The sequence below is a fragment of the Struthio camelus genome, chromosome W (assembly GCF_040807025.1).
Source record: "Struthio camelus isolate bStrCam1 chromosome W, bStrCam1.hap1, whole genome shotgun sequence".
NCBI lineage: Eukaryota > Metazoa > Chordata > Aves > Struthioniformes > Struthionidae > Struthio > Struthio camelus.
Window position 1 is genome coordinate 38773353 of NC_090981.1, and position 26646 is coordinate 38799998.

Sequence of the window (26646 nt, forward strand, 5' to 3'; positions counted from 1 at the left end):
CCATTAACAATCACTAAGTTCGCTCCATTCATTTCAGCAGGATTTAGAGAGGCTTTACATGTAGGAACCTACTCTAGGTTGCATAGTTATAAAAAAAAAAAAAGAAAAAAAAAAGAAATACCCATATGATTTGTGTTTTTTTTTTTTTTTTTTCTAGTGGAAGTACTGTGGAGCATGGTAAGAATCCTCTTGAGTTTTAACAGTCTTGAAACTGTTTCCCACCTCAGTCAGATAGATCCTCTGTTTCTTAACCTTATAGAAATGTTTAAAACCCCATTCTAATGTCAAAAGGGAGAATGAGATGGATACATTTATGGGCCAAGCTACTACACTATTTTTGATGTTATCTCATGGGGTTCGGGAGCAAACGGGTTTATTTTGATAGATCTGAAGAAAAATAATGAAATAATAACATTATTCACAACTAATTTGACTTGTACAGACCAGTCACTGATAGTCAGTTGTTTTCCCAAGGTAATGGTTCATCAATGCCTAGGGAGATGTATTTAGTTCCAAAAGAGATGTTACTTTGACAACCAGCTTCCATATTCGGAGAGCTCCAGTCTTCTGTGTTCTCTTCTTTTAAACCGAGAAGAGCATGGATAAGCTTAAAAAATCATTTGGCTGAATTGATTTACCCTGCTGCCAGGCATCAAAGCATCAATATCCTCTTGATTAATTACTTAAGGTACAAAAGATGGAATAACTGTCAATTTAGAAAAAAAATCTTTTTTCAATGGAGATTCTCTTCCCATTTTTTAGAAGAAAATGGAAAACATTATAAGTGAAAAAGCAGTGCTTTCTCTATCAACTTTAATATATGTTTAATTCATATTTTTGCAAGTTGTTGTTATGCAAATGAAATATTTTGATAGATCATTTTGTACTTCTCCAGTACAAACGCATATCAGAGTTAAAGTGGTCAACTTTAATTTTATGAAAAATATTCAAATTTCAGAGACAAATCAATTTTGAATCACTTCCCAAAACTAAAACTTTGGTTGCAAATCTGTTTTATTTAATATTTAATTTATTGTCCTGGACTTTGAACTAGCTATTGCTGCATCTGTGGGATCCAGTTTAAAATCTGGTTTTGAACTACATGAAAGTTATTTTAAGTCAAATTCCTTGTTGAAAATTCCTGAAATATCTCCCAAAGGAACCTATCAGTATTTGTGCAACTTTCATTAGGAAAAGTTTTGCAGCTCTAGAATGAAATACATGGTAAGAATGAGAGAAAGTTATTAAATTTTCACTCCCATCTGGAATGTGGAAGTCCATTCTAATAACTCTGCTTTTTCTAATCTAGATCAGAAGCTGAACCTGGGCCAGATAGACCTAATGACCAAGATACTTATCAGCTATTTCAAAAGCACACTCTTTCAGCTTATATTTCTGTGGAATCTTTTTCTGTTTCTTACAGCACAATGTGATTTCTTTATTTTTTAAACTTGGAGGCAGGAGGGAGGGGGGAAATAATTTCCATTATAACTGTAGGCTTGGTCAGCAATTATAGCAAAATTTTAATCCCTTAAATCAGTCATGCCTTGTGCTTTCCACACTCTCCTCAGTAGGTGGAAAAAGCTGATAAGCATGGCAGCGTGTTTGGAAAGCCAAGAAAATATGCCAGTGTCAGATCAAAGACAGAATTGAGGCCCCGGGTTGAATATGTCCTGCCAGGAGCCTAGTCTTATTTTGACCACAGGTCTATTTATGAAACTCTCTAATAGGTGCTTCAGGGTGTTCTTTTGACTAATAACAGATAATCTTTCTTATGGCCTGGAGAATGAAGATTAATAGACCTTTTAATTGTATTCAAATCAGTATATTATGAGATTATTGCCTTAGAAGTGCCAAGCCATTTAGTCTAAACAGAAGAAGAAACTTCTGATTTCTTCTGTAAATCTACAGCATTATTTCTCTAACTAAAGAAGACATTACCAAGGATATCCCTAAATTGGACAGGAGCAATTTTGTTTCTTTCTTTCTTTCTATTGGTCATTAACAGTGCATCACTGGAGGCAAAAGCTTGTTGTATCATTCTTAGTTTGTAGCTACAGCAGCATAGCTGTATAACACAGGTTAGGCATAATAATCTTGGCTGACAGATGGGCAAATTCATTCTTAAAAAGAATGGCTGAATGATGCTGTCTTGGCTGCATTTGCTATGAAAAGAAGGGGCATACACACTCAGAGCTTTTTAGTACAAGAAGGAGCTTTCAGCTTAAACACCACTTATCTTTCCGGGAGATTGAACTTTGCTAACAAACAGGCAAGTTTTTTAGTCACCTTGCAGTATCTTGTGAGCAAAGTTATCTTCAGTTTATTTGTTGATCTATAGCCCAGGTACCCAAAGATTTTTGGGATGTTTTTATGTGGCACACAAAACATTTTGCAACATTATTAATCAACTGAGAAAAAGAGACAGAGTGAATAATGACGTTCCATATTACCACCATTAGCAACCATTTTCCTTTTAAAAATAAAATGAACTGCTCATGCTTAGGTGAGCCCATTTATGATCTCAAAATTTTTACAAAGATTTTTTATCCTCTAGTAAAAGGAGTCACACCATCTTCCCTAAAGAGACCTGAGCAGAAATTTTAGTAATCCATTTCCAGGGAAGGATTTTGCTGGTCCAGGCCTTGAATAATCAGCTTTTGATTTGAATTTAAAATAATATCATACAGAAAATCTTAAGACAAATCAAATCTGAAATATCTAGATTTCTGCTGATTTCAATTCAAAACCATATGCTGGTTCAAAGTGTTGGCATAAAATGTTAAATTCTTCACCCTTCGCTTCTCTGATTATCAAGTGTCATTCGGAAACTTATAATTAAATAGATGCTTTTCCTCAGCTTGCCTCCCAAGTTTTCTCCTATCTATGTTTGCCAGTGTTGTGCTGTCATTTTACCCATTCGGTTCCCTGAGATTTCCTACAGTGGTCTTCAACAGAAAAGTAGCATATCCGCACTTGGAGAGAGAGCCCACAACACGGGCACGCAGGAAATTTTATAGATTAAATTTACTCATCAACTTGAAATATCTTTTAGTAAAATAAGTAAAAGTAGCAAAAATACTTTCCTGCTCTTCTTACAATCTAAAGAGAGTGAAGAATGCCCATCTGAAATCTCAGGATAATCTGAGATTATCCTTATTCATAGATTGGAGGAAAGAGAAGCAGAAACTGCAATGGTTGATATTTTTCGTGGTTTTTTTTTTGCTTTGATAGTTGTTCTTTTGTGTGGTTTTTTCCATCTTCAGTCATAGTTGTAATTTTTTTGAGCAAAAGTTATCAACATTATTATTAGTAGTACAGCAATAACTGCTTTAAATTGTATCATCCAGAAATTATATTCCCAAAAGGCACCTCTTATATCATCCAGTTTTACCTGCTTTTCTGCTTTTAGAGACAGATACCATTATGTAAAGAAATGAATGTAAATGAAATTTTTTTCCTATTTCCATATCTGTTTCTATCCGTAACTAGCTGCCGGGGGTGGGAAGGAAGAGTGGTCACGTTCTTCACTTCTTCTTTGTTCTTCATTTAAATTGGCTATCAGTGAATAGTACTGCACAGTCACTGCCTGCAGTAGTGTTCGATTGAAGACCTTGGCAGAAAGGTAGCATAATATACTGTCAATGTGTTGTATCACGAACTACTCATGCTCGTATTCATAATCCTTTTTTGTTCTGTTATATTTTTAATGACTGTGTGCCGCATATTGCTTTGTCCTTGACTTTTCCACACGAATTCCAATTGATTGATCTAACACAGACGAGTGTAACAGATCTTTATCAAACTGTTCAAGCATCCTAATAGAGCTCAAAAGCTTCTTCTAACTCCACCAGATGTCTAAACCTGTCTAATCACTGGTAATTTCATGGACTATTTTTAAATCTCTTAGCATCATCACAGGGACTGATAAGCTTTGGTTATTGCACAGAAGAAAGAATAGTATTGCTATTTTATTAATGGCTTCTTGCAATATAGTGACCAATTGCCATAAGCTAGGTAATCGCTACGAAAAACCTCCAATCACATTTTCAGAAAAAAATATTTCTATACATAGATATGTTTTAATTTTGAAATACAAAATTCTCTTTTAATTCACAGTACTTTCAGACCTGACCATACTAGGTACTGCCATTTCCTGTGAGGAGGTGAGTACTCCCTGATAAGTTCTGGGAGTCACCAACACCCAGAGAAGTGATTCCAGTTAGGAGGATCTGTATGAAAGCAGTGGTATCTCTTTTGTGCTGCGGACAGGATTTACCAGTGTGCCCCATATGACTTTGGAACATCAGCCACACTAAGTTCCAATAGGAAATGGGTAGCAACTCCCTTTGGTACTTTTGAAAATCCAGATCCTAAGGCTAAAATCTGGGGGTTTTGAGGGGTTGTTTTTTTTTTTTTTTTTTTTTACATTTTAGGTTTGAAATAACAGCAAAGTGAGATTAGACATGGTTTAGTAAAGTGGTTATTAAACTTTTCTACGTCAGAAATATACGTAACTCTTAAAGTGCTTTTGTGGTTGGTCATACAAAGTTGATTTAACTGGATGTTTTACTGAAATTCTGAGCAAATTACTTAGTAATTCAGTGAGTTTTTTTTCTTTTTCTTCTAATACCTATATAATAGTAATTAGTAAGTAAATACATTAGTAAGGAATTCACACAATCTATACTCTTTAAGTAGTAGCTGCTACTTATGCAGTTTCTCATTGAAATGAAATTTTCTGTGAGCTTGTGTGTTTGTTTCACATCAAAATATATCAGAATTTCAGAATAAGGATCTGAAATACGTTTTCTGACAGTTCATAAAGATTTTCGGTGATGTGCCTCATACCCCAGTTTCTAGCTTTTGAATTGTGCTGAGGATAGCTAAAGTTACGTAGTATTCTTTCTACCGTTGTTTCCTCTGTGCTGTTGCTGCAGATGTAAGGTGATTTAAAGTGCATGCGTTTTTTAACAAGAGCCAAATAAGACTAAATAAGAAAATAAGTGTTATATTTATTATCTTAACCTAGAGGACTACATCTGTTAAAAGTATACGGCATGATGTTAAAATAATGTTAAAGGTCTAAACTAAAATTGAAAAAGAAGCAAGCAAAACAAAATCCAGAATTTTGGAGAAGAAAAAGAATGGCAGTCTTTAATCTTATTTCATCTGAAAAGCACCCATCTCTACCTAGGTACATGCGCAAAAGTGTAGCTTTAAATGTTAAGTAATATGGATCCAATTAAATGTAGATGAATTTATTTTATTTTATTTTATTAAGAAAAAATGAAAATCCTTCTTACAGGAATACTCTGAAATGTCTTCTTCCTGTCAAATTGCTTATGGAGGATTATGACTTCTTCTAGAAGATCTCCTTTTGTCTCATAATCCATTTTCTTACTGTTAATTTTTCAGCTTGAATTAATAAATATTTACCATAATAGTGTATATCTAAGTAACTGTACTGAAAATACTCTGCTATTCATGAAGCTTCTTATGGAAATGAGATTTTTCCACCAAAGTGTATATGGTTGCTTGGTTGAGTTTTTTTGCTTAAAAACATTTTAGCTGCAACTAGGCATGATGGATTATTTACTAAATAGTTCTTATTTTTTTAATCTGATCCTCTGGAAAACAGCCTGAAATGACAAACTTCACGGTTTACAAACAGAGATACTGCTGAAATGTTGCTAGAGACCTTTATATATTGTGCATCTGTGGCAAAGGTACTATGTTGTCACCAATTTTACTTTTATCTCTGGTGTTTGAACACAGAGGAGAATGCTAGCCACAGGGAACCTGGGGCAGTACCTACACCTGATTCAATAAAATAGAGAACTGCAATTCTGCCTTTATGCTTGTAGATACTCCCAGCCTGTCCTTCCTTTCCTCAGGTTGGGTACAGATAGCCGTTGTACCTGTGTGCCAGTTTCCTGTCGGGGAGGTTTCGCTGGAAAACTTATTTTGGGAATTGTCAGATTTTAAATGCAGAGTGAGTAATCTGCATTGGAAAGCATAAACATACTCAGCAGTCTTGGTGGGATTCAGTTGTCTAACTGTAAGTGTCTAATGCTATTTAAGCATACCAAAATATCTAAGATATCCTCCTCAGAGGGCTGGCATGTATGGTAGAGAGGTCTGCATCCTGGTGAAATAACAGCTGGAGACCATGCAAGCCTTCTTTTGTCAATCCCCTAAGGTTAGGTACCATCACCACCTCTGCAGTGTTTCTCTCCTATTCATACATGGGCCATATTCCAGATTAACTTCTTTTTGGTCCTTCCTTGGTGCTTCCAGTCCAAGAAACTCTTTCCTTTGCCAAACAGAGTAGGACCCCTCAGAACTAAATCAGTATTAGCTGCCAAAAGAGTTAAAAAACAGTCCACAGAAGACAAAGGTAAATGATAAAACCCTGGCAGAGAAATGACACCCCTAAAAATTACTATAAAATGGGATGGGGGTAGCTCTACTGGGATCAGAAACAGCACCTGTATAAGGAAGGGACTGAGATGACCTGTTTAAGTAATTATTTATAAACATTAATGAACCAATAAATACCTCAGCTCTCAACACTCCCGAAATCTTCCATTCCAGCTCTCCCCTTTGCATCTTTGAATCAAAGCTAGCATTGCGTGTCCTGAGATGAAGGGATGCGTAACTGAAGTATTGCTTAGGTCAAGTAAGCCACTTTGTTACTATCTTCATTGCAAAATAAAGAGGGTGCATTGATTCTGAGGGTTTGTCTATGTTAACGTTATACTGTAGATAGGAATATGTTATTTTTTCAGATTGTCTCCACTTTTCGTGCTTTGGTTTACATCATGGAGTGCCCTCACAGAGCATAAAATGGATTCTTTTCAGATGAAACTAAGCCAAAAGATGCGCATAAAAACCAATTATATTCCAACCACTGAATTGCACACTTGTGCATCGTGTGTCCCCTGCAGCACATATTGTGTTGAAATCCAGTTCTCAATATCAGCTGATTTGCTTCACAGATCTTTTCCCATTGCACTCTGCTGCTTGTTACTATAAATATAGTCCAACTGTGTGTATTGATTTCCTAATCTAAAGTGCTTTAGGCCACCTGGCTGGGTTTTGCAAGGTACTGCCATTTAGGTCTCTCTGTCTCCCTTGTTAGTCTCTGAAGCACTGGAGACTTCTACATTTTGTGTTTTCTTGGGGCTTGTCTTCTGAAAGCCAGTGTCCCTCTGGTCCAGGAAAGAGCACTCAGCCTGAGCTGCATGGTCACTCAGCTTCCACATGTGGTCTCTGTCTCTTGAAAACCACTTCCTTCCTTTATCTGCTCTCCTGAGTCCTGTCCACACCTGGCCTACCCTTCAAGTGCTCTGCTGCCTCCCTTATAATCCCAGCAAAAATCTGATACTGAATTTATTTCCACTAAGTGTGTAGGAGAGGGAAGAGGTGTGTTGGGGGATGGGGCCACTCAGAAAGCAATGATAGCTGTTTCACGGCATGTCTACTGCACGTGGTACAGAGATTGCTGAGGTAACGGAGACCCAAGTTGGAGGGCCGACTTGAGTCCAGAAGCAGTAGAGCCATGTTCAAGCATGACGCGTGCAAAGGTAGCTGTATTGCTTCCAGATCCAAGAAGCTGGCTTATGGGCAGCTATCTCCAATGTCTACAAGTGTCTTGTCATTATGCTTCTGGTCTTGAGAGGAGTGAACGTTGCCAATTTGAAGCTCCAAAGGCAATTACATGAACTTCAGACATAGTCAGATGCTAATAGTCAAGGTTTATTAGCTCGGGACTGATGGTTAGGCCACTCAAAGCATGGACAGAGGAGGTATATGACTGTTTCCTCCTGATCAAGTAGACCTCCTCTTAGTGTAAGTAGAAACACTAATCACTCTATGTTTAGTTGCACACTGGCACATAGTTCTGCATGTTCATGCTGTATTTTATTTTAAAAAGTGTATTCAGATAGATTTATCTTTGTGCTTTCTTAAATTAATTGTTCTCCAAATCACACTTTAATGCTGAATTGCCTTTAACATCTGAAGGTGGGAAACATATATACAAAGAAAGTAGTTATAGTCCAAGAGAGTTCTTTCAGACACAAGATGTTAAACTGCTTTTTGATCAGCTGCTTGTAGAAATGTACAGTGAACTGTAAACCATGGTTCTTCCTGTAACCAGCTAATGCTCCTATCAGTCGCAGACTAATTGCCTCTACCACATTCTGAATTTTGCTGCATTGAAAAAGACGAAGTCACATTCTGATCCTGTTAATCACATTCAGCTTTGAAAAGTATGTAGTGGTTGTGCGTTAATTCAGCTTTTCTCCCTGGTAATTTGTTTGATTGCCTGCTACTTGCAGTCTGCAGTGTCTGAATAAATGTGTCCTGATGGGAAGTTATGACTTTCTGTTAAATTATTTTAACGTAGATGTTTTGCCTAGAAATTGGGGTAAATTCGGCTTGCCTTTCTTATCCAAAGTAACTTAAATGTGGAGGATGAAAAGCAAGGAAGTTTTAACCCTTTGCAGAAGGTAATAAAGGCACACCGTAGCACCTGTGTTCACTTAATGCCAGATTAATAGCAATCTTTATTACTCACAGATCTGAAGACTTCTTACCAGTAGTATGAGTAAATAAATAAGTTGCTAAAATATGGGAGGGAGATACTAGTGCCATATCCATTGCTTCTTTTTCTCCATCCCCCATCAATTTAGCTTGTCTGTACTGTCAAGACCTAGAACAGGCCCTGTCTATTGGTTGCTTTTTAACTTCAATTTTTCAAAAACTTCAAGTTTTTCGTATAGCACATACACATATATTTTCTACACAGTGCTATGTAAGTCTTTCAGAAAAAAGATGAAACACATACCAAATTATCTTTCAGCTTCCCACATCATTTTCCTGAACAAGAGTACAAGGCCAATGGATGTATCCTGTAAGCACGAAACAACTGTTACTAGGACATTTTTATTAACTCTGGATCTGTGTGATAATAGAGGTTTATTGTGATTTTACCTGTGAAATCCTCTGAATCTTAATGAGAATTTTTCTTCCCTGTTCTGAATTTCAGTGAGAAATACTCTGAATGTCATGGCCTTGTTAAATATTTGCGAAATCCATTTAGATTACTTTCAAGGTTTTAAAAATTCAACAACAGTTTCATAGAGGCATGGTTTTTGGTTAACAAGAGGTACATTCATTTTTAGTATAAGAAACATTCTCTGCTGAAAAGAGGTTACACCTGGAAAATGCTACTGTCAGAATTATTTATAAACAAAACCTAAAGCTGAGTCCTAAATTCTTTATTTTATGCTACCTAAAAGTGTGGACCAATCAGTGATTCCTCACCAAATCAACCTTTTTGAAAATTAGACTCCAGAAGTATTTGGAATTTTAAGTCTAGATACCTAGTGTTCAGTAATCCGTAAAAGACAAGGAGACTGACAGACCTCTTCATTCTGCATCTGAACTGTAAGTGAGGAGAAGTAGGTAGCATGAGGTCTCGCTCATCTATTTCAATAATTGGAGCTTCTTCTAAGTACAGTTCTACACGTCCTCTTTTCTCAGCTAAATGTAACAATAAGTAAAAAGCAACTGTAGCAATGACATCCTACCTTGTAAAAAAGTGTAACATATCTTTTTACTACCTAATTAACAGTGTTTAATTCACAAAGGCCAACTCAGGCTATGAAAGCAAGTCTCCCTGCACTCCTTACACCAGAGTTTTCTTCAGTGACTGAGACCATCTAAAGTAGACTCCAGCTCTGAATGATCACTGACCGAGTCCCCCCCCCCCCCCAATTGATTAAGGAGAAAACAAAAAGAGTTTAGCCTCCCAAGGGATACTTCCCTTAGAGCCTGGGGTGCTCTTTGGAGGCATCAGCACTGCTGCTGTCAGATGGCAATAAATTCATTCATTCTGCCGGAACCAAAACCCTTGGATCATCTCTGGACAATTAAGTTTTGTATTCACTGTCATAGTGTCTCAGTACTGAAGCCTCTTAATTTATTCCACCTCTTTCTTAAAATGGTTTGCTACTCATTATTTGTTACCCTTATTTGAATGTTTAGGCAGGCGTCTTCAGTCTTCCTTGTCTGATAGCTCTAATGACTCATTATTTCTCTTCTTTTCTAATAATATGTACTCTCATAGTTTTCTGCATTATTTTCTTAGTGTCCAAACTATGATTTCCATCTTTCAGAAGCTTTGGCTTAGGCTAGATGACTTCTTTTGCTTGTTTGTTTTCTCTTCCTTTCCATGCTTCATTTCTTGTACTTTGCATCACGTTTGTCCTTTTGTTTGCCCCAGATTCCAGTCAAAGCCCAGCCTGCTCTGAGGCCTTCGGCCTCCCAAAATCACAAGACTAGATCTTCAGCATTTGATAAGTCACAGATTCTATAGTTTTTCATGTTCTCTTTTTGATTTTTTGTTGTAAAACGTATCCCTCATTTTCTCATCGAGTTCATCCCTCCTTTTATGTTATTGTAATATTTTTACTATTAGTGTTCTTAGCCTGAGTTAACTGACAATATTAAGAATAGCTACTGTTTCACAAGTATTTATTGTCAGAAATAAATCTACTTTTTTTTCTTTTTTTGGTAGCACTCATTGCTTAAGTCACAAAATGAAGCCTCAGTTTTACCTCTGTATTTCCAGAAATGTCGGTTCTGATAGGGAATTTAAATCCTCCGTTCTGCCCCTAAAAATACATTGTTAGGTCATTTTACTTCTGTTGTTGTGTTCTGTTCCTTAATTACCTTAATCTAAAGAGTGTAGCACAGATCTGTTACAATCAGTGTTGAGTTCTAATTCAAGAGGATTGATCACAGATGTGTCCCCAAGGAACAACACTAATTACTTACAACTGACCCATGTGAAAGCCACTTGAAAGCCCAGATTTTATTAGGCAATAAGGTTTCTGCCTTGAATTTTTAAAAATCTTGTGCTAAGTTTACAAAATAACTCAAAAAATCAGGAAATGAAAAAGTTAGAGCTTTGTAAGAAGAAAAAGAAATAAAATCCCAAAGAGAAAAAAAAAGAGAAAAGGTCAGTAAAAAAAGAAATGTGATAGCAAACGTTTTAGAAGGCTTAGTAAAGCACAGCCTCTGTTATTGTAAAGGAAATGAAAAGGCAGTGGAGGAATCAAACTCTGGCTTATTGTGTTCTGATTATTAGGAGCACGTGGGAGCACTTTTTGGTTATAAATTCTTTGCAACAGAAAACACTGTTTCTTTGAGAATGCATACAGCACCTAGCACTATGGGAACTGGTTCAAGATTAACACAGTTCTACCATAAGGACGTGTAAACAGTAAGTAACAAAGAGAAAAGAAAAGCGGAGTGATTAATTATGTAACATTGACTCAGCGTTTGAAGAAGGAAAAAGTTACTGTATATTGTGTCAGCATTTGAGTTGGAAGAGCAATGCTGGAGAAAAGTATTGTGTCATTCCCTGCTAATCCTAATTTCTTCCCTACGCAAAGTGAATTGAACTAGACCTTGCAGTAGTCACAGTTTTGAAACTGTGCAAAGCCGCTGCTCGAACTGGGTCCTCAGCCACCTGCCTTTAGGAGTTTCTTAACAACTTTGGGGTTTTCCTGCCTTGTTCCAGATACTATCTGCCACGATGCAGCGCTTTTGCTTTTGTGTAATGTGAAGTCAGGCTGTGAGCAGAACCTGTTTAAATTATGTTCTCATGTATTTTGTTTTATTTCTGTATCATTTTTTATAGGTTGACCTGCTTGTCCCTACAAAAGTCACTGGCATAATTACTCAAGGAGCTAAAGATTTTGGTCATGTCCAGTTTGTGGGGTCCTACAAGCTTGCTTACAGTAATGATGGGGAGCACTGGATCATATACCAGGATGAAAAACAAAAGAAGGATAAGGTAAAGTAATGAGAAAATTTATATCTGGGTTGCATTTACAGAGGTTTAAGTCTGTAGAAACTCCAGTGCAGAAAGCTTGTAGATTATTGTCTGCTTTATGCAGTTCCGTATGCCTAGGGTTCACAGATAAAAGTCAAGGTGAATAAAAGAGAATCATATAACAAAATGACATTCACAGTGCTTGTAATAGCATACCTATCGGTGCAATGCACCTGGTTTAAGGCTATTAAATATGAGACATAAAACTTTACAGTTCTCCATTTATTGGAATTATTCCTTCCTTTAACTTTACAGGAGAATGTATATAAATAGTAGTTTATTTGTGTCTTGGAGAACAGTGTCTCAGTGCATATTTTGATAAGGCGGTACTATTTTTTGTAAAGTACACCTTTAATATGCACCACTATCTAGTAATTTTGTGTTGTTTTCTTTTTTTCTGGAGATTAATCACTTCAGGGTTTCAAATGCCCAATGGAAAGATCCTTTTTTATTGCACTATTAAATTAATACAAAACATAAAAAGTTTCACAACTTCCTTTGCAAATGTTTAATGTCCAGGCATAAAGAAAGTGTAAGTTTATTGATAGATTTACCTAGAAGCATTTAACTTTTCTCATGTTATTTAGGGTATTGCTCACTACACGTTTCCTTTAAACTGTATAACACTTTTAAATTGCAAATAGTTGAATTCATAGTATGCTCAAATGTCTGTTAAGAAAGTAATTACAGTATATGCATTACTTAAAGAAAACATTAAGAAGTCTGACAAAATGTTAATGATTTATTAAATATTTTTGAGGAATTATGTCTAATTGGAACGAAGATACATTAATAAAAGTACCAGATGGCTGATATGTCTGATAATAGAGGTCTCAAATCTGGTATTTTCACCATCTGTATTCAGAGGAATAAACATTCCCGCTTGTATGTATTTTTCTTAGAATAAACAAAAATTCTTCATAAAAATTAATACTTTTCATATATGACAACTCATTTTATTTTTTTTGGAAGCAATGAGATTATGATGCCTATTGATATATATTGTATGAATACGGGTGTGTTTATGGATGAGAAATTAGACTTCAGCATCTCTTAAAATTTCTCTGATTTTAATGGATTGATCAAATGTACACTCAATGTTAGTGGGAGATATCCTACATTCCTGGATTAATATGAACATACCTGTATGTGTGCATGCATAGAAGTAGTGTAAGCAAATTATTTTCAAAGGAATATGCTATCGAATCACAGCATCAAGAGCAAAATGGCAGTTTGCTGTGGTTTTATCCTGCAATGAGATTTTTGGTTATCAAATTCTTAAAGGTTTTAGATAGGGAAAACGAAATCAGTTCTTTTATCCATCCATCTGAGAAGGTCCTGACGCCTATGATTATGGATGTGTCTAGTGTAATTGGATGTCAGATAAACACTGGAAACAAAAAACTCTCCTTTCATAGAAATACCATAAATGCATTCAGTATAAGTGACAGATGGTCCCTTCAGTACTTTGTACGCACCCTATTTTAAATCCCTGGCATTTAAAAACAAAAGCAAAAGATCTACTGTGAAAGTAATACCTTCTTCGAGCCAAACTTCTATTAGCAAACTGTTGCATTCGTTATAGTGAAAAAGACAACATGCATTCAAGTCTCTAGTGAGAAACACAGTGACAGTCACCATCAAATCTAAAAGAAAATGCAGTCTCGCTTAACAGCACTGTGCTAGTCTACACTTGTTTATAGCATTTGCCAAGGTAATTAAATTCTCTTTGCTTTCATCATCAGATGGATTGTTAATTGCTGTGTGTATTATCCATTAGGAACAATGGAAAACTCTTTAATCATTGTCTTATTAAAACATCTCACATCCTGTATTAATTAACATCACTAAGAATAAAATAGACATATCTTCTTATGATTCCTTAACAAATCAGAAACAATTAAAGGCAGAATGTGATCAAATACGCTTAGCTGGAGATTAGAAGTTACAATTTCTGAGTTTAGGTTTGTAGAAAATGTACAAACAACATCACTTGATGAGTCTAGATCACATCCTTTCTGTTTCACAGATATTAATATAAAACAACTTTCCTGTTTTTAATTTTTTTCCAGATAACATTAGTTATCCAGAGTCTGACCTTCCACAGTTCTAGTTGTCAGTCAGTGAACTTGACATAACTTCACAGAAGATAGGCCTGAAAAGGATCTTAAGAAATCACCTAGACATGTGTGTCTCAGCCTATGAAGAGGCTACTCTCTCACCCATCCCCTCTCAGAGAAAATGGGTTTCAGTAAACCCTGAGTAGTCCCTCACTGCTACCCTAGGATCAGGTGCAAAGAATCCTTAGTTGTTTGAACTAAGGTTACAGACTGCCAGTTTAAAAAGTTGAGGCAGTTACCTAGTTCATTCCCCTGTCTTTCACCTGACCAAGGTACAACACTCATATCCTAAACCATTCTCTGACAGAGTATTAGTTAATATGTTTGTAGAAACAGCCAGTGATTAAAATTATACAATGTAAGCAATCGATTCCAGTGTTTAAATCTTTAAAGGTAGGAGGGTTACTTCTCCCCTTTCCTGCAGTAAGCCTGCCCTGTCCTCAGAGGACACAAGAAACAGTTCTTTATCTTCTTCTTTTCAGTTTTATATGGTTGAAGTCTATTAACTTGTTTCTTCTCTGGGGGGAAAAAAAACAACTTCATCCTTTCATTCTTTCCTCAAAGGTCATATTTTCTAAACCTGAGATCATTCTTTTGGATTCTCTTTGGACCACCATCCAGCTGTTCACCTCTCTCCTAAACTGTGGTTTCTCAAACTTGTCTTAGTGTTTCTGCTGAGGCCTTAATAATACTGAGTAGAAATATTATGTTATCTGTTTTACATGAGATAGTTCTATAATGATCCCCATACATTCCTTTCCTCTCCTTACCTTTTCTTAGAACAGTATGTCATTATTCCCTTAGATTCGATTTATGATTCACGCTAATCTGTACAGTCTTTACTGCATAACTACTACTTTCCCCATCATCCTCCATATTTTATCTGTGACACTGATTATGACTTCCTAAGGTACGTGCTTGGTACTCATCAATATTAAATTGCATGTCGTATTTTCTGACCACTTCTCCAATTTGTTAAGACCACTTTAAACTACCAGTCTTAACTCCATTTTTGAAAATTGAGAAACTTGGCCTCGTCTGTGCGTTTAACAAGCTGATCTGTTTCATTAGACATGAACGTTGGAGTTGCTTATTTCCCTCGTCCCTTCAATTGCTTAGAGTACAGAAATTCTGTTGGACCCAAGACATGGAACGTCACCCAGGAAAACCTTCCAGTGCGTCATCACTCCAGCCAGGTGTGCATTGATTCACTGTGCTCTCGTGAGGTTTGGCCACTGAATCTGTAGAGCACCAGAAATACTGTCCACGCTCTGGCCTGTTCCTTCATCCTGAGTTTGCATCAGAGTGCAGTGGCACAAAAAAGCAAATGAAGAATGAAAACAACTGAAGAAAAAGCAATGCTGTGCATCATCCATGGGGAGCAGAAGAGAAATAGTGTCATCAGTCCTGCCTGATACAGGACCGATCTTTGCACCAAATCCACACCAATTAACCTTCCTTAACTTAATGGAAGATGCTAAATTTGACGCAAAATGCAAGAACGTTTTTGAAGGATCTGTGTTTTCACAGGACAGTGAAACTCTAATAAAATGTTTCTTCTGTCCCCTGGGGGTAAAGAAGGCAGATTTAAGGTAGGCACTGGCAAAACTACCAACTGCACTAAGTATAAATTATTCATAATTTGCCCTTATTCATTCCATTTATTAGTTGAAGCACTTGATTTCTTCTGAGAAAGATAGAATATGGAGATTTCTGACTCCCTTTGCAGGTGATTTATTCGTTCTGTGTTCATCTCATGACCCTTGGTCAGGGATCCAAAAATTTAGGAAAAAGTTTGTTCCAAAAACTATGAGGGAAAGGAAGACTGAATAAAATAAAAATAACTGCAGGATAAAAGAAAAATAACTAATTTTAAGATCCTAAGAAAGTGGTAATTTTACAGTCTGGAGAAGCAAAGATAAAAAGAACATCTCAGACACAGAAATAATGGAGATATTGGTAGGCTAGTAGTGAAAAATAAGGATTTATGGATGAATATCATGACTTTAAAACACATTAAAATAGGAAGTTACTGCTTAATCTTATCTAGTGCTGAACATCTTACCTGTTCAGTAGTTTACAGGATGAATGTTAATGTATTAATGGGTTTCGGTGAATTCCTGAAACTGTTCACTTCTGCCTCTTCATCATTTGTGGAGTTACTTTTCAGAGAAAAAAAGATCAGTATCTCTTGTTCGCAAGTACACTATTTGCAGCCGCTATCTTTGATGAATCTGTAACAAAGGAATTAGTTGTTTCAAACAGAAGGAAATGTGGTTTTTGTAGCTTCAGTTTTCTTCATTGCACACGTTCAAATGGAAAAATATACCAAGAACAGTAACTCCTGCAGCCTCTATTTGGCCTCTGCTGTTTTAACTGCCGTTCATTTGAGTTCATAACTATGCTGAACTTCTTTGAATGCAGAGAAAAAGGTCCTGGAAAGAAAGCATGTCTTTAAAAAATGATGCCTTTCTCATTTTTGTAAATAGCTTGAATGAGATCCCTGGAAAATATCAATGTCTTTCCCATTCTCCTGAAGAAACAATAAAATTACAAACACTTAGACAGCTTGCAAGAAGGAAGAAAATATATTTTAGAAAAAGGACCGGAGTTAATAGCTATCTTGTTTTTCTCAACTAGAGGTCAGTAGCTCACTATGCCTCCGACGTTAAGGACATCCAAACCAAATTTCACCTTTTTTTTTTAAATCACATTCGAATGTGATTCATAAATTGCACTACCTGGTCTAGATAACCCAAGGCTAGCTGCAGTGTTAAATGGCATTTTAGAGGCTATTTTTTGAAATAAGATGGGGACGTTTGAAAGTAGCCTAAAACTGAGTCTAGAAATCTGCAGCACTGTCAGTCATTATGAGCAATCAGAGGTGCAATTAACTGTAGATAGAGACTATCCAATATGCAAATAGCCACTGCATTTATGGAAAAAAATGAAGAACTAGAGATATAAATTGTATCAGTGGAACGTCTAGTTAATTGCATGGCAACTGAAGGCAGGAGCCTACTTGTAAGTGAAAAGTTGCTCGTTGTTAGGTTAAAAATCTGACTGACTTCTGCAAGGTTTTGCTAATTATTTTTCTGTAAAAGGTTTAATTACTATAATACCTGGTTTGCATGGATAGGTTGGATCCCTACATATAATCCACACCTTCAGCATTATTTAACACATTCTCTAAATGTCATATTTGATTTGTTAATATCTGTTGTAATACACAAAAAGGTAAGAAAGCACTTCAGTGTTCCACTGTTTTGCTCCTGTTATTGCTACTTGTTTGTGTTTTAATTTTTTTCAAATTTCACTAAAAAAAAAATTCTCCATTGTAATTGATATTACAGTCAAATGCAGATGTGAAGAGAAACCACAAGGCAGTTAGGGGTCACGAAGTCATTGTGTGAGTTTGTGTAAAAGGACAGTAGTTTTTTGTTTATAAGATAGAATCTGCATCTGTTTTTTCCATCTGGTGTGGATGGTGCGTTGTGCTTTCCTGGTAGAGGAGTTTTGCTTGAAGAGACTGTACTGTGGGTAAGGTGAGAAGATAAAACTCCACGTAAGTGAAAGGTCTTCCTGGTTGAGAAAAGTAGATATGATGTCTGGAAATGAAAGTGTTTGTCTTATCAGTTTAAGGATATTCTCATATTTCTGCTAGCTTTTAGTTTTCTCCTTCTCACTTTGCCACTCCAAATCAAATGAATTTAGTTTCTCTAAATCTTTAAAACCCTCTAACCAGGTTCTCCCGTGGTTTAAATTATGGTGGCTTCTATTACCTTCAGTGGAACTATTACGATTTATATCGGCTGAAGGTCTAGCCATACTCATTTTAGGTCATACCTTCATCACACTTATCTCTCTCCTGCCTAAGAGGAGAGCTAAAACAAGGCAATCTGCTCATATTAACAGTACCTACCTTTGAGTTCTGTAAACATGTTTGAACGGAAGTTAGTCTTTGAAATACTTCTCTTTTTGCTTGACTTTGACCTTCTGTCATAAACCACTTTTGAACTACATAGAGTGGAATAAATTCCAATTGAAGTGGCACCGGGAGATTTCAGGTGAAAAATATAAAAAATGTGATAGTATGCTTTATGAGTTCAGTACTATTATTTGCATGTTACCTGCTCTGAACTAGAGGAAATAATAAAGGCTGTGTAATAAATGTTCTCATTCATTTATCACAGAGAGGGCAAAAACAATCCTTCTCCTGACACTGGACATTTTTTGTCTAGTTATCCAGTCCCTGCCAACCAACTGCTGACTCTTTATCCACTTCCCGACAAAGTAGCAGGTGAAGAAGGAGGAAGTAGAATGACTAAGACCAGGAGTGGAAGATCCTGACCTACCCAAAAAAGAGTTGGTATATACACCAACTGAAAAGGAATACTATCTTTTTTTCTTTCTAAATCGCTACATAAACTTAGTGTGCACATGCACACATATGCAAACACATGCACGCATACATATGTACATATGTATGTATGTATTTATAAAAGAACACGCTCAAACTTACGTAGCGGTAGGAATCTTCCATGGGAATGCAGTAGTACTAGAGTACAACCAAATGTCTGTGAATGGTAGCTCTGCTTCTGCTAAGAAGCTCAAGACCTCTTTCACTATCTTTGACCTAGCACTGTTCACTGGTAACTCTTCGTGGTGAAAAGAGTTTCTCAAAAGGAAAAAGCTTTAAAGCATAGGAGCTGCTCAAATTTGCAAATTCTCTTTTGCTTGAGCAGATCTTCTTCAATGAATGGTAATAAAGGAATAAAATGTTTCCAGAAGAAGGGAACATGACTATCAAAAATTATTTTTCTGTGCAGCTTGTTTTTGGAACTGAAATGAGTTCATGTTATTTTAATACTGTGCCTTTAACTGTTGTAAAGTTGAGATAGTCTACGCTGAAGCAACTTCCAAATAGAAGCCAGGTCTAACTATTCTCTTTAACTGAGCTGCCTCCAATCTGTGCAGAATTAACTTTTCCAGTTAAAAAAATGTTTAAAATATTCTGCTTAGAATAAAAATTGTGTTTAAGACTGAGTGGCTTCACCAATCTGAGGCTTGAAAGTTAAAGTCTCCGCTCCCTTCCATTATCATAAGTAGCACCAATCAATAATTCTGTGGCCGGTGCAGACTTTTCATCTAATTTAAGTTTCTACAAGACACGAGATCAAGCAAGATTCTCTGTGGGGAATTAGAGTCCCTGAATTTCCATCCTCCTTGCACATCCCTTAACACAGCTCCGCAAACAACCTTAGGTGCTGCAGCCACCTGTTTAACTAGTCCTGGGGACATGCCCTAAAACCTGGTTTGGAGCTCCACGTCTGGAGCAAAGCAAACATCAGTTTCAATACATTCTGGTTTTCCCAAGCGATTTTTCTTCAGATATTTCTTCTAAATTATTATATCATAAAATATATAATAGTTTTCTTTTAAAAATAAGAATCAACTTACATTGTCATGATTCAGATTTGGTGCTTATGCCATAAAATACTTCATTCCATTGAAAAATCTGAGTGAGTGCTTGAAGGCAAGACATCAAGATTGTTTGTCTGGCACAATTATAAACAAGAGTTATAAATATTTCAGAAATCTGTGCGCAGAGAGTATCATTACATATTTTCCAGGTTTTCACTCTCATTTGCATGAACGGATAATAAAATAAGCTATTATATTAAAAGTGCAATAATACACATTTTTTGCTTTTTCAATAACAGCTGTAGGAGACTAAGCTACACAGGAGCTGCACATGCGTGTGGGGATTGTATATGTGTAAACTTGCTGCAGCGTCTAAGTAAATATTTCAGTAAATGACATCTTGTAAGCATGCAGACTGACGTCAGTAGATAAAACCACTATATTTTTTAGCATTCTAGAACAGGATTGTCAAAAAGGAGGAGCTTGAATCCACTTCTACAAGCACAAGCAGCTGGCACGTGGCAGCTGCTGTGCTGGGTGAGGCTAAAGCTCTACCCACACCAGTGTCCTCCCTCCAAGGCAGGGAGCATCCACAGCAGGTGACTAGAGCAGAAAAAGCTATAGGGCAGTTGTTGTTCTCTAGCGTACCCTCCCAGCCTCCGGATGTCTTCTGTCTATATGTTTAATTGCCCTTGACTGATTTTGCATCTAACAGTTTATCTGATCTTTAACAGTACTTAATTATTGTGGGAAATAGAGTGCCACAGTTTATCAGTTATGATTAATGATCATACAACAGAATTAACATTAATGATTTTATAGGCATTTATTATCTCTCATTTCAGAAGGCTAAGTCTATTTAATCATTTTCAAATGGATATTTTTTTCATGCTTTTGACCATCTTGTCATTTCACTCTGTGTTTCCTATCCAGTTTGAGACAGGGGAAGACTGGAGCATTACCCATCCTGAACTCAAAATGTGGATACATATGCTCTGGATTTATGCACTGAGACGTTAATATTTTGTTCTTGTTTGTACTTAATACTTTGTTCTCTATTCCTTGCCAGCTTTTCAGATTGTTTCTTACTGTTCCTGGGCGTTGATCTGAAGAATTTCTTAGACCTATGTATTATAATTTCCAGATCTGTTTCTTGAATGCTAGTAAATAGTTGTTAAGATTTTCAGAAATGTTGTACACTAAAAAGTACTACTTAGAAACCAGTGTGAGCAGTGATCTTTTATGAAATGAGGTTACCAGCTTTTTGAGAGCTTTTAATTGCTAAGTTGAGTCATCTAATATTAACTATATGGCCACAAAGCAAAGGTAATTAAAGACAATATTACTCTTGGCTACTGAAACAGATTTTTTCTGCTGATTAAAAAAATGATTTTTTTTCTCATTATCCATACTCTTTCCTAGTATCTTGTCTCCGTTAGTGAAGCTAGGCTGAGGTAAAGATTAGGAATAACAAAGAGTACACTTTTCCCATAATAAATTCACTGAGTCCACAGCAAGGCTAATGGAACAAAACAGTGAATTTGCTCTAGGAATATTATATTTCATGCTAGTCTCATTTGTGGATGCTGGCAAAGCTCCTCTCACTTTCTGGTAATTTTTTTCCTTCAAATCCTTGTTCTGGTCTAGCACATTAATTTCTTGAGACTCGATCTTGGATTTTGCGGGGGGAGGTTCCAAAATGCATTTCAGATTTACATAAATTAACTTGGCACCTCTAAAACAGGTGAGTTTGACTTCAAGTACTAATGAAATCATGTTTGAGTTAGAAATATAATTTACCTCTTATTTTCCTGCTCTAAGTAAATGGCATAATTCCTACCTTGTTTTGCTGTATTTGTTGCTTGGTTTGCACCACCTAATTTTATTTATTTTGCATAGCTGTATGTGAAGAGGAATACTGGGGCTCTAGATAGGTTCTTCTGGTAAACAAATAAGTTTTTTACTCTAATTTTTAGTTTAAATACTGTCTCTGAATTACATCTTCCATAGGGAAAATAAAATAGAGAGTAAAAGGATTTTCCATTAGCTCTGCAGCAAGAATTGCTACTAGTGCTTATCATCTGGCTTGGTAAAAATATTTTGAAATATCAATGACTATATTGCATGCCCGGGCAAGAAATCAAATGAGGAAAACCCCCTATTTTTAGGCTTTTTGGGATCCATATTATATGCTGGGGGGCTACTGCTCTACAATTTTAGTAATGAGCTTGTTGTCTTTTATTGTATGTAGTATTGCCACAAATGAAACACAAATTCAAAAGCAATCTTGTTAGCCCAAGCTCCAGCTGATTTATATAATCAATACTGTATTCAAGCAACAAACAATTTTTCTATGGTAAATACTTTTTTTTTCCTTAGACTCATAGCACTGTTGTTTCCGTGGTCCATCTTCTATAATTTTATCTATCTATCTTGACTGCTGGGTGCTTTAATGCTCCCATCTCTGTATTAGTGAGGTGCCAGACTAGAAGGGAAATTTATCACTTGTGAAAGAACATCACTTCTGGAGGATACACATATTTTGTTTGAGATGCCAAATTGATAGCACCTGAGAGAAGCTTTCAAAATTCAAAGAAAATATACAGCATAGAGACCAAAAAGTGAAGATTTTCATACAGCATGTTGTAAACATGTCAAGGAGGAACCAGCTTAAGGGCTAAAATAGTAGGTTAGTCTCTTTTGAATTCAACCTCTGACATTTTTCCTCAGAACTTCCAACAAACTTATCATTCTGCACTGATTCGGTCACATAAGCACTTGTTCCAGGAGGTTCATATTCTTTTCTGGTTGATACAAACTTAACTCATTCTTTCATTTCAAATAGACCACCGAAAAGCCATCAAATACAGATTTTGTAAATGAAAAGTGAATTGGCTGACATTTGAAGGGCATGAACATTTCCCATATAAACTAAAAATACCCGGGGAGAATAATTTGATCATTTTGCCAGAAAACAGTGCTGTGGCCTTTGAATTTAAATAGTAGCTGTTAGGGGAAAAATCTGGCATTGTCTTAACACAAACTGAAGTCGGGGTATTCACTTATATATTGGCTAACTCATACCAGTGGAAATAAATCTGAACATGCACTACACTCCGTATTATGATTTTTTAATGCAGTCACAGACTTTCCTGCAAACTGATGCCATTATATCATATGCTGACTTTTGTTTGACAGAAGATGTGTCTTTGATAATCACTAACTTTAGAATGAGATATAGGTTTGCATCCAGAATGTATTCGTAAGTGATAAAGTTTGTTCTATACTTTACTAATGTTCTTCTATGTGAAACAATAGCAGCATCTCCCTGGATTAGCTTGACATGATACAAATGTCAAGTAATAAGACATTTAATTTTTTAAATGTTAATGATTTTGATGTAACTTTTGGAATGAGGCCATGGATGTTCACAGAACAGCAGATAAATCTCTGCATTTTGAATCAAAGGCTGGATCTGCACCATGGCTGAGCACGTTAGACTAATAGGCAGCTCTGAGGACCCTGGCAAAGAGTGAAATCCATGGGCCTCAATTAAGTGGAGGTGCCCTATGGAGCATCAGTCCGGTGTCCAGCCTGGGACCAAAAGTCAGCAAGGATGATCAGGGAGCTGGCTGGAGACACCAGAACTGTGGCATAACCGCAAGGGAGGTAGTGCCTCCTCCTCCTCCTCCCCGTGGATCCCACATTGCTGCTAGGTCCCACAGCATCTGAGGGATCTCGTCAGATCCTTGGCCCTTCTCTGGTGCCTACAGCAGACTCTGACGGGTTTCCACTTCTGGGGAGCATGTCCTGCACACTGAATTTCAGGATTTCTGAGCTGGATATCTCTCCCACTTGGCCCTGCTCTGCAGAGTTTCAGACAAGTCACTCCTTTTGTCACTTCCTTTTGGAGCCGCACTTTAGGGCATCTGGAATCTGGCTTAAGATGGGCAATTATGCTGTTAATTCAGCACTGCAAATAACATTTCCGTAGTTAAGTGTATCTCGTCGGCACTGCAGAATTGAACATCACAGTACTTAACCCGTTATCCACATCTTAGCCGTATCCCATGCTTTGAAAATGTTTCAGACTGTAGCTTGTAGTGGAGATCACCGAGTCACACAATAGTCCCTGCTTAGCAAGGTGACATTATTTTTCGGACATTTTTCTGTTTCAGAAACATTCAGAAACATTTACCCAATATCATAATAACATACATTTTCCTATCCCTTTGTGAAATACTGTATTTATAGTTTAATTAAAGAAGGGTGCAGTTCTGGTTCTGGGCTATGACTGATGCAGTATTTGTCAGACATAATCCAAACGAGTAGGAGCTGTTTGCTGTGAAACCAATTCTGCGTATAGAGGAAGAGTCTGTCATATCTGGCAGGTGTCTGGTTTTACTTAGGGTGGAAAGAAACACTTTCTTTCGGTTTTCTTCACTCTTTCTGTCATTGTTCAGCACTCACAAATGCCAATATAGATATAAATCTTTCTGTTACTTACCTTACAGGTGTTCCAGGGAAATTTTGACAATGACACACACCGAAAGAACGTCATTGACCCTCCAATCTACGCTCGGCACATAAGGATCCTCCCGTGGTCGTGGTATGGCAGGATCACCTTACGGTCTGAGCTGTTGGGCTGCACAGAGGAGGACTGACACGGATCTTCGTTAGAGGCATCACAACTCTCTATATCCCTAAAAGTCTCTCTGTAGAAGAAACTGTGCAAAACCTGTAGGAAGCTGAATGGGTTTTTCATGAACAAGTGCTCACTTTATGGTAGGCCGCTAACTGTCTTTCGCAAGGAGGTCTAAGCCTGCCCTTTAAATGATCCAATCCGATTTTGTCCTTTAAATCCGTTACAGTGTTGTCCCTTTTGCTGTGGAATTATCTTTCTAGTTTTCTTTTAAGTTGTTCACACTGGTTGAAATGTGTTAGGGAAGAACAGCAGCATCCTTTTTCCAAGGAAAGAGAAATAGCATGACAAAGCTCATTTACAGCTTTAGAAACACAGGGCCAACAAGTTCTCCGTAAATCATACTGTCATCTTACTTGCAAAAAGTGATACTGCAGCTTTTAGCAATAAGTTTTCTCTGGGATGACTGCATTATAGTAATTGTTTCCCTTGTGCCTATCAAACACTGTCAGTATGACATATATTTTGAAAGATACTCTGTGGTACTATAAAAATACAGTACCTGTGATATTGCAAGCTACCTTTCATTACATTTGTCTGAACTGCAGAGTTCGTGCAACTAAGGGTTTTCTTAAGTAACCCCACTTTCTTTCTCTATTTTGCATGCTATAGACACAGTCTCCATTTTTTCTGTTTAGTATCACTGTTATTTTCTTTGGAAGAGGTGACCTGCCTGCATATGGAACAAAATCTGCTATCAGTATATTATGAAGTTAATGAATTTGTCAAAGTTTATTAATTCTGCTTGAGATGCTTTTTTTCAGGGAGTCTGAGCTCAGACTCCAGGCTGCTTGTGCTATCTCACCTTAAGCACTCACATGGATACAGGCACATGGTGTAGCATAAATCTTGAGCCCATTTTGTGCCTTGCCCAGGAGTGAGCGCACAACCCTAGATGGAGCTGCCTGCCTGATTACTTCGGTCGGAGGGCTCCTTCATTTCTGTGAGGAGGAAACTGTGGGATGAAGGAATTAGGTGCTAAAAGATGCACAGAAGGAATGACTCCCTCACTCCCAGGAGGCCATCTTGTTAGGCTCTTTTTGCAGTGCCTGTCACAAAGCTCCTCCCAAACATGAGTGCAACTGAGGTTGTAGGCGCTCATAAAAGCTGGGCACTTGGGATCTGCTCCTGACCACGTCTTTTCAGACGTGTGTCTCTGAGCCACGTGGAGGCTGATTTTTTGTCATGTCTTAGCTACAGAAATGATTCATGTATGCTACATTGTTTTACCAACATGATAGTCAGCTATGAGCCAATTCTAAGGTGTCAAAGGTAGGTTTAAGAGGAAAAATTACAGAACACTAGGGAGGACATGAAATATTCCAGGGCTGTAGTAGTTAGCAATCCACGGGCAGCCCAGACCGGCAGTGCGATAAAGTGGGAGCGGGAGGCAGTGGGCCCGGCTACGCCTTGCTGCAGTCCCTGGAAGCAAAGCAGCTGCCAGGCTCCCCAGCAGCATGGCAGGCGACTCGCTCACAAGCCACCGCTCCTTGAAGCAGCCTCTGGGAGGGTGCGATTTAGTAGGTCTCGGGTATAATACAGGAATCAGGAAAGTTTGTTGCAGTCACAGTTCTGGGGCTTATTTGTCATGCAGTCTTGGGCAAGTCACTTCTCTGTGCCTCAGTGTCCCTGTGACAATGGGAATAGTGATACCCAGCTTTGTAAAGCACCTGGAGTTCCTGGGAGGAAAGCGCTATGTGAAAGCCAGGTTTTGTTATTGTAGCACCCGAATCTTAAAAGTTCTTGGAGCAATGGGTTGAGGGACTGTTTTATTTATCTGAAGGCATGAAATGCTTTTACTGTCACTATTTTAATTTCATAACATGCTGATGTAGATGTATAGGGCTGCATGTTTTAAGAAATGTTTCTGAATTTCTTTGTTGCCACCATTGCATTCTCACTGAAACTAAAATACTGAGGTATGAACCTGGGCCCTGCTTCCCAGATAAACAACTAGCTGGCCCACAATATGCAAAGGGCAAAGTTTACTTTGGAAGCAAAATGGTTTGGATTTCAAAACCTGCATTTAATCTCACATTCTCCACCACAGACGAAATATAGTCCATTTTACTGTGAAAGACCCCAGAATAGCAGCCAGGAATTTTCCAAACAAGAATTTAGGATTAATTTGTGGAGGTTTTCTGATAAGTGTCACTTAAATTTTTGCATTTTAAAACACAAAACATCCTGCCCCTATAAAGTGACTTACTCCTTAAACTGTATTTACACAAGTATTTATTTTAGAAGGCTTAGACATTTAAAGACATAAGACTTTTAAGGAAGAGTCTTATAAAGGCAAAAGGTAAGAGTACGTGTAAGAAATGTTGAGGTCCTGTGCAACACTGCTAAGTTTGTTTTTTTATTTTTTACTTTGTGCTGCATAACAAAAGCCACTAGACTGTTACTGTCTTGTCTGTAACTGTGTTAACAGCATTCCTTAATGATGTATATATGAAGCGGTCTTCAAGCGTAGTGAGCAATTTTAAAGA

General features: G+C 37.2%; 1 protein-coding gene across 2 annotated transcripts in view; it reads left to right on the plus strand.

Annotated features, from left to right (window-relative positions):
* The window catches only part of LOC104150522 (EGF-like repeat and discoidin I-like domain-containing protein 3), a 251960-nt gene extending 226517 nt beyond the window's left edge, over positions 1 to 25443 (plus strand). The window contains exons 9-10 of one of the 2 annotated variants that reach the window (XM_068925621.1): positions 11717 to 11872; positions 23970 to 25443. In XM_068925621.1, the coding sequence (XP_068781722.1) occupies positions 11717 to 11872; positions 23970 to 24119 (306 nt within the window). In that variant the 3' untranslated portion in view covers positions 24120 to 25443. The remainder of the gene's footprint in view (positions 1 to 11716; positions 11873 to 23969) is intronic. The other variant, XM_068925620.1, reaches the window with a different exon arrangement.
* Positions 25444 to 26646: the final 1203 nt, after the last annotated feature.